This window comes from Gossypium raimondii, chromosome 3 (assembly GCF_025698545.1).
Source record: "Gossypium raimondii isolate GPD5lz chromosome 3, ASM2569854v1, whole genome shotgun sequence".
Classification (NCBI taxonomy): Eukaryota; Viridiplantae; Streptophyta; class Magnoliopsida; order Malvales; family Malvaceae; genus Gossypium; species Gossypium raimondii.
The window spans coordinates 3,736,676-3,746,754 of NC_068567.1; the positions used below are offsets into that span (position 1 = coordinate 3,736,676).

General features: G+C 31.2%; 1 protein-coding gene across 1 annotated transcript; it reads left to right on the plus strand.

The window, feature by feature from the left end:
• The first annotated feature begins 9,479 nt into the window (after positions 1-9,479).
• Positions 9,480-10,079, plus strand: LOC128039845 (uncharacterized). The gene has a single exon (XM_052628526.1). The coding sequence runs from the start codon at positions 9,480-9,482 to the stop codon at positions 10,077-10,079; it is 600 nt and encodes a 199-aa protein (XP_052484486.1).

Genomic DNA, 10,079 nt, shown 5'->3' on the forward strand with positions numbered 1-10,079 from the left:
TTAAAAACTTCAATAGCAGATATACCGAATATTTTCCTTAAAATATACCTTTATTATGTTTCAAAAATTATATATTTTCGTATTTGTATGGTAATTATTTGACTACGCAAAGAAATGGTACGATAAATAAAATATAAATACACGTGATATGATTATGATAAAATATATAAAATATAAGATATTGAAATATAGTTAAAATTGAAAATTATTATTAATAAGTTATACTAAATATGAAAGGAATATATAATCATATTAAAATATACAAAAATCAAAATTATTTGGTTATTAAAAAAGTTGGTATTCAATCTCAACGCTTATAAGATTCTGTTCCTTATATATATAAATTGATTGGCCCACAAACTAAAATAAATAAATTATTAAAATTCATAAAAAATATTTAAAAAAAGTTATTCAACTAATTTTGTATACATAATTACCTTTGTTTCAATTTAATAATAAAACGAAGGAACGTGTTATACGTGAAAGAAATCATATTTGTTTAGAAATAATGAAATAATAATTAAACACTAGCTGATTTGTAATACTAATTCAAACCTTTGAAACAGATAATTAAATGAAGCTTTTGTTCCATCCTATCACTATCTGCATTGCATTGCATTCACTTGAAAGTCTGTCATCCATCTGTTGCTTAGTGCTCATTCTGTGTGCCATGCTATGCTAACCATGATTGCTTGCTTTCAAGACCTAACAGCCGCGCAAAGTTTACAAATGAGGCTGTTTGGTCGATGTGGGTGGCCCGGAATGAGGCCATGTTTGAAGGGAAAATGATAGACATTTTATCCAGCAATGTTTGTTCTCGCTTCAACCAACTTTGGATGGTTATGGAAAAGGCTTAACTGATTTAGCTAATTGAATTGACTTTTTTTAACATTAGGTGCTAATCCTGAAATAGCACGTTATCAACTACAACAACAATTATACGTACATCCATAGTAGGAGCATGGTGGCCGGCACATAGCGTTCCGATCATAAACCCGCACCAAATCGGAAACAGACAGAATTAAACAGATGTTGGCTAACACCAAGACCTACATCAGAAGAATCAAAATGGAGAACCACCAAGACCAGCTCCAAAACAAAGACCAAATAAGTAACAAAGCCACAACAAAACAGAAAGAACATTAGTTTCATTTGGATTCAGATTTATTTTATCTCTCCCAAATCAATCACTACTTCAACTCAACAAAAATATTAGGATAAAAAATTAATAAGTTGCCTTACTTTATGTAAAATCAATATAATTATTAATTTCTTCAATTAAATATTGGTTTATAATTCAACTTAGACAAAGCTTGTCTTAGAGGTGTGTGAGTCGAATCTCGTTTGATCTGGCCTGAAAAGGTTGAGGTGCAACTCACTTGTTAAAGAAATAAAATAAAGAGGGCCCGAGGGCATAGCCCACCACAGATCCCCATCCATCACTAAACTTAACTGGGGGTACGGACCATGCCGCACAAGTTGAATCCATATAGGACTATACGTCTTGTATTAGACATTGATTATAACAGGGTTGTTTAATCCTTAAAATGTGTGTAGTTAATTGAAAACCTCTTGTATTGTGAGGTTTTCAACATTAGTGAATTTCTCCTTTGCCCCTGATTTTTCCCGATAAGGATTTTTCACGTAAAATCTACATGTTCTTGTCTTTTTTTCTTATTGATTTGCGAACATTCCTACTGCCATTATCGACGTATAATATAACAATTTGCTTATGTGACCAAACAAATATAACAAAAAATAAAGTAAATAAAATCACACAAAAGTATTGAAAATTTATCTCATAGATATTAAATAATAATAATTACACAAATTACAACTCCTTTTCAATTAAATACTAGTTTATAATTCAACTTAAACAAAGCTTGTGTTAAAATTGTATAACCTGAATCCCGTTTGGGGTGCAACTCACTTATTAAAGAAATAAAACAGAGAGGGCCTAAGGCCGTAACCCGTAACAAATCCCCATCCATCACTAAACTAGAATGCGAGTGCGGGGGCGGAGCCCCTACGATACGAACCATGCTGCGCAAGTTGAATCAGTATAGAACTATGCTTCTTCTATTAGACATTGACTATAATAGGGAATTTATCCTCCTTTACCCGTGGTTTTTCCCGATAAGGGTTTTTTCACGTAAAATTTGCGTATTTTTATTTTTCTTTCTTATTATTTTGCGATCATTCTTACTGCCATTTTCAACATATAATATAACTGCTTACTTATGTGATCAAACAAATATAATAATCAATAAAGTAAATAAAATCACACAAAAGCATTGAAATTTTCTCTCATAGATATTAAATAATAATAATTATACACAAATTACAACTGAATAACCAAATAATTATAGTTTGATTTGAGATAGAAATTCAATTTTATTTCTCCCAAATCAATTCATATACAAATACAATTCCTACATCATTTTTCATAAATAATTATGTTATTTTTTCATACACAATTAAGTAAGTTTATTAAAAAACCCTCATGTATCATTTTAAATTTGATACCAATAATTGGGCTTTAAAATTTGATCACAAACCTCAATTTTATTTTTGTTGCTTAGCTGATAAGTCTTCCAATAACTTTATTTGTACTTTGAAACATCAATATCATGAATGATAAATTCAATGATAAAATGAAGGCAGGCCATATATGTGAAATAATTTAGAAAACATGAATTTAGTAGGGTAATATTGCATGATTTTAGTTTATAAATTTATTTTCATGGTTATTTCACAATTAAATGAAATTCATAACCCATCATAGTAAGATATTGGAAGAAATTAAAATAATCTCATAAAACATTATTATTGTTTAATGTCTTGAAAGTTCGAGCGATGGGGCAAAAAAAATACCTATAATATAATCTTCATAAAAGGAAATAATTTTGGTGTTAGATTATATGTATTCGTAAAGGGAAGTTTCCCCACACGAAATATCAAGCCACGACAAAATATTTGCACCATCCCAAATATCCCAAGAATGCATTCGAGCCCAAGTATTGTAAGCATTTCTAAGTTGGAAAAATTGAATGTTGTATGTATTGTAAGGATCTCCATGTGATGCCTTCTGCCCTTGTACACCAGTGGAAATCACAAGCTATTTTGGAAGAAGGGAGGGAGTAAGAAATTTTATTTAAGGAGCTTAAAATAAGATTATAAAATTTGAAGGATTAGAGTTAAGTTTTAAATTTAAAACATTTAAATATAAATTATTTTATTTTTATGTAATTAAATGTTAAATAAGATTAAATTTAATCTTTTAATTTTGGAAAGAAGCTATAAAATAATTTTTCCATTGAAAATTGAATTTAGAATCATTCAAAATTCAACTGAATTTAGGGTTAGGGTGAAAAGGATAAATCCCTAATAAAATTGTTGATAATATAGTAACATTTACCAGCAACTCATTTTATTGCTGTGTATTATTTGATTAAAATTCATAACAATAAATTGTATTGCTGCAATTAGTAATTAAAAATTAATTATTTAACAACATTTTAAATTTGTTGCTAATAACATAACATTTACCAGCAACTTATTTTGTTGTTAGGTAATTAGTTACAAATTCATAATGGTAAAATTGTTTTGTTGTAATTAGTAATAAGAAAATTAAATTATGTAACGATATTTTAAGGTTATTGCTAATATTTTAATGTTTAACAACAATTTATTTTGTCCGTGTAAATTTTATTAAGAATATGCACCAACAAAAGATGTTGTGATTCGTAAATAGAAAATCAAATTACGTAACGACATTTTAAAGATGTTGCTAATATTTTCACATTTAACTTTTTTTTTTCGTTACAAATTTTATTAGGAATTCACAACGACAAGTCGCGTTGTTGTGAATACTAAGCAGAAAGTTAAATTACGTAAAGACAATTTAAGATTGTTGCTAATATTTTAACGTTTAACAACAACTTATTTTATCGTTACACATTTTATTAAGAATTCACAATGACAAATCATGCTGCTGTAATTAATAAGAAGAAAATTAAATGACATAACGACATTTTAAAGTCATTGCTAACATTATAATATTTAACGACAATTTATTTTATTGTTGCATATAAAATTAAAAATTTACAACAACAAATCTTGTCATTGGATTAATATCTTAAAAATTAAATTCAACAACCACATCTATAAATTGTTACAATATTCCTTTTAGGCAATCACATTTCTCCCAAATCAATCACTACACCAACTCAGCAAAATTATAAAATTTTATAAGTTATTTTACTTTATGTAAAATCAATATAATTATCTATAATTCCTTCTTATGTTGTCCGTTATTGATTGAAGTTGGTTTCAATGTGGTGTTTAAATGGCTTTCGGAAACAGAGTCAAGACTGGGAAAGTTGCTCTATTTTTTGGCTGAAATTGAGAGAAGATCATATCTGTCATTTGGGAAAGCTAAACATATGGGGAACGAAATGGCTTTTGCACTGACAATAACAAGGGTTAAGCATTTGGGTACCTTTAAAGCATGGTGGTGAGAGTGTTGAAGAGAATGAGAGTATTGGTGTTTTATTTCTGCTGCTATGTATTGATCAGTTAAGGGGATTTTGCAGAGTTGATTTTATTGGCTTTGGTAGAGTTTATTGTATGCTTCAAGTTTTTGAGATTGGAATGGCTTGGATTCTCCATTACCTTTTTCTGTAATTGTTAAAAATTGCAAAAAAAAATTGAAAATTAATCTCAAGTTTAAATTAAAAGAGTACACAAATTGCAACTCATTTTATTGTAGGGAATAACAAATCTTTCTCCACTTCAATTTCTACATAATTATAGTTTAATTTAAGATAGAAATTCAATTTTATTTCTTCCAAATCAATTCGATATATACATATAATTTCACCATTAATTTTTAATACACAATTAAGTAAACTTGATGTTAGAGTTGTGTGATCCGAATCTTGACTTGAAAAGTTTGAGGTACAACTCATTTTTTCTATTAGATGTTGATTACAAAAGGGTTGTTTAACCCTTAAAATGTGTGTAGCAGAAAATCTCTTGTATTTTGTTATTTTTCAACATTAGTGAATTTCTCCTCCCTTACCTGTGATTTTTCTCGATAAAATTTTTCCACGTAAAATCTACGTGTTTTTATTTTTCTTTCTTATTATTTTACGATTATTTTTACTGTTATTATCAACGTATAGCATAATAGTTGGCATGAATTATTAGGTTTAAAACGTTTGACCCCAAGCCTCAATGTTGCTTGGTTGATAAGCCTTCCAACAACTTTATTGAATGTGATATACATGAAACAAATCATATTTATTGAGAAATAATGAAAAGAACATGAATCTAGTAGGGCAATATTGCATGATTTTACCGTATAAATTTATTTTTATAAGCATAATAAACTCGTAAAGTTCATATTGAAATCAACTATTCTTTTCAATATAGTTTAAAATTTATTTGTTTTATCAAAACATTTTCAAACATAAATAAAATTCACAAGTTATTATGATAGGATATTGGAAGAAATTAAATATAACATATATGGAAGGAATTGGATTTGAAGTTTGACACTTAAACATGTCATCTATATATATATATATATATGATAGAAAAAGACCCGAGGGTCAAACTCAATTTATTGCATTTCTTAAAACAACATCATGGATTTTCAACGGATAATCCATATTAAAATCCTTGGTACAATTATTAACAAAGGCCCAATTACAAAAATAATCAGCTGCTTTATTACAATTACACGGGCCCAAACAAAACTACCACTAGAAAACTGGTCCAGCAGTTTAATAATTTCCCGAATTCGGTGGCCCATGGTTGAAAAGTCAACTTTTGTCCTGTTAAGCCGATTCACCAAGCTGGCGCAGTCAGATTCAAACTCCAGCTGTCCGTGTAAGATTAATACTTTCCTCCAGCGCATGCAGCTCAGCCCATTCGACTTGTACATTCCTGTCCATGACACCCATGTCATCTATATATTCACGATGCTTCTTTCGGGCTTTTAGTGGTTGGAATTCCGTTTAGATTTACAAATGGCTTAAATATTGATACAAGCTCATTGATAGTAGCATTATTTTTCAAAGAATGTACAATTATTTTTTATACTCCTTAATTATGCTCGATCATTAATTTGGTTTAGCGGAATTTATATATTCATTATACATGTAAAGAGATTTTTTTGTACTGAAAAAATTAATGATTTTTGTATTTATGTATGGATTTTCTTTCGTAAGTTCCAGCTATAGAACAGGATGATTATTGCAATATAATCCTCGAAGCATTTGTATTAATATTCGAAGGTTTAGGTTTTCAAGATGGGATTTGAACACCGATAATTCTTTCCTTCTTGTAACATAATTAATTATAAAACACAACTTGAAAATAGCTAAACGTTGAAATTCCCAGGACTCCAGGTAATATAAAACGGAATGAAAATGTGGAATTTTGAGCATCTAATTTATAATTTCATAATTAAAAATAATTATATTAATATTAAAAAATATTTCCCTCCCTGTCCCTCCCCTTACCCTCTCTAATGATTCATGTGATGCTTAAGCCCCGTAGATTCAGTTAAATCTATTCAAGGATCCAATGGTGGTGGAAGACATGTCCATTGTCTCTTTCTTGCTATTCCAATTGCTTCCTATTTGTTACATGAAATGTTTTGCTATACGCATCCAGTTGTTTGACTTAATCGTCGGTTCCGAATTATGAGATGTCACATTCGTTGTTAGAATAATTACAAATACAAAACATTTAATTCATAACACAGTTCATGTAACATAAGCATTTCAGCACAAAAACATGATATACAACCTTTCTCAAGACTTACACGAGCCTACGTACACTCTAAAGTTAAACCGAGATTGAAAAAGGACCTAGTTACAACATTTTTAAAATTTCGGAACAGGTATTGATACTCTAACTAGATACCAATATCAATTTGAGCTTCGATATTTGAAAAAATTGAATGAAATTCAATAGTCTTAGTAACTTCTATAAACTATCAATACATTACCCTTGTATCGATGTCATTTCAAAGTTGAAAAATTACAAACATTACATCGATGCCTATTTCATTCCGATCCACAACCTTTAAGATTTGCAACTCAATATACAAATACCACCACCAAAAGCAAACAAACCCCCCAATGTTAAACATTTCACATTCCAAAAGCATCACTACATTAATCCTATATGCATGTCATCTATTATCAAAACATGCCATTATCAACAAAACATGAGCCATTTATACACACTTACCAAGTTTCAATTCAATATCTTCCAAACATAGCAAAATACAAAAAGATTCTACTAGGTACATGTTAATTAACTAATAAAAGAGGTTCACAAGCATGATTGAATTCGGGATTCTAATTGGATACTGAAATCGATGCTCGAGGTCTCACCTTAAACCCAACTGAAAATTTTAAACTATTCATTGTCGGCTTTAGCTTTTCCTTTCTTTCCCAAGAAATCCGGATCAACGTTAGCAATTGAAGGCTTGAAACTTAAAATCCTTGGTCGACAACTCTCAAGTTTTGACTATGATGGTTTCGGTTGTGGGAAAAAAAATGAGAAATGTTTTCTCTTTCTTTTCATTTGTTTGTTTAAATTACATTTTATTTTATGTTTTCATATTTAATTAATTAAATTAAAATTTTATAATATATATAAAATCTTCGGACTACTGCCAGCTAGTACTTTTAAGGTGGTATAATTATCATTTTAATCATTGGTTTAATTGTTACTTAAGTCCTTGAGTCTTTGGCCAATTAAAATCTATAGAGATAATATTTTACAATTTAGTCCCTGGGTCCTAATTGGACGTAATTTCAACTAAATTATTTACCTAAAATTCAATTCACTTATACAATAACATCATAAATATTTAACAAAAATATTTACAAACTCAATTTACGGAAACGAGATCCCGAAACCACATTTCTTGACACCACTAAAACTATCATGTTTAATTTAATAAATCCTTAATTAATCATAAACTAATTATCATGATAGTGAAATCTTCTATCATCATCAACCAACTCATAATACAAAATGGTTTATTTGTCACTTTGGTCCTTTAGCAAAATAAAAATCTACAGCGATTGAACTTTTACGATTTAATCTGTGTCCGAATTAATCATCAATTCCAAAAAATAACTAGACCAAAATTTAATATATTACTATATTAACCTCATAAATATTAACGGACTCAGGTTACGAAAATGATGTTCCGAAACCATATTTTTTGATACAACTGATAATCGGGTTGTTACACTTATTCTGCAAATTTCATTATTTTCATGCAAGCATTTAGGGTCTTACATAAAAGGGGTTGGGGGAAGAGAGCTGAGAGGGGGAGGAGAGAGATGGTGGGGGAGAGGAAAGGAGGGAGAGCGGTGATGGTGGGAGAAAGGTGAGAGGGGGCAGAGAGAGCAAGGTCAAAGCCAGAACAAATTTTTAGGGGGCAAATGAAATTTTAATTTTTATAGTCTATATCTTTTTAATTTTTAAAAGATTAAATCGAATTTTTATAATTTTAGGGGGGCTAAAGTGCAATTTTACCTTTACTAACTTAAAATTTTAAAAATTTTTAAAGGGCCTAAATAGTAATTTTTTATTTTAAGGGGGGTCGGGGCCCTGCCAGCCCCCTAAGTACGCCTCTGAGGGAGAGGGAGGAGGAGGGAAATATATTTTTAATATTAATATAATTATTTTTAATAAATATCAATTTTAATATTTTCTATTATATTCAATATTTTTTCTTTTAAATTCAAAAAAGAAAATGAGTAAAGTAGAACAATGTTGACATGGAAGCTCTTTGGTCTTTTTGGATGGGTGATATCTCTAGTCTTATGCGTTTAACTTTCTTTATGCCTTACGCTATAATATAGTTACAATATCTAACATTACTGTTACTATTATTTTTATACTAATCATAGATAAACACACCGTCCATCTAAAAAGATAAAAGTTAATTAAGTTTAAGTACCACTTTAGTACAACAGTTATAGTTTAAGGGTAATTTTTCATTTAACCCTATTATCATACTTTCACCTAAAAAAAATTCATAGATGTGATGAATAAGGTATACACTGGTCACAACACAAAAGAAAGTGCAGTTCTTAGATGACACAACATAAAACATCCTTAAATTTTCTCTTCTTTTAACTCACCTAACTCTCTGATCTGATGCCAAATTCAATAAAATTTCCCTTCTCGAGATTGTGGACAGCAATGTGACTGTTTATTTTATTTACTACAAATCGCCTTTATTACCTCTCAACTGTCCACCATATACATATATATAAAGCAATTCCATGCAAAGCTAGCCAGCTAACTCAAGAGAGAGACAAGAGATGTGTAATTTGTGTGTTTTGTTGTTTGTTTTTGTTTTGCTAACTGCGCATGTATGTCATGCACGTAACGTGCCAGGCAATAATGGGCTCAATGGCTCCAAGAAGGAACAAATAATGGAAGCCAATGCACCCAAGGCGGAATCACCCAAGGGGAATGGCATTGATGACAAGAAGCACTTTGTTTACGGTGGAGTTGGTGGGTTTGCTGGGGTGGGAGGCTATGCTGGGGTAGCTGGTGGGCTGCCATTGGTTGGTGGTCTTGGTGGGATTGGAAAATTTGGTGGGATTGGTGGTGCAGCTGGAATAGGTGGTTACAAAGGCATTGGTGGTGTAGGGGGTTTAGGCGGTGGAATTGGAGGTCTAGGTGGGTTAGGGGGTGGAACTGGTGGCGGAGGTGGAGGTCTAGGTGGTTTAGGGGGTGGAACCGGTGGCGGAGTTGGAGGTCTAGGCGGTGGGACCGGGGGTGGAGTTGGAGGTCTAGGTGGTGGTGGTTGTCCAGGTACAGGTGGTGTAGGCAGCGGAGCTGGAGGTCTAGGTGGTGGTGGTGGTGGTGGTGGTTGTCCAGATACAGGTGGTGTAGGCGGTGGAGCTGGAGGTCTAGGTGGTGGTGGCAGCGGAATAGGTGGTATAAGTAGGCTGGCAGGTGACCATGGACATGGACATGGACTTGGACTTGGCGGTACAACAAGGGGTGGGAATTTGCCACCTCCTTAA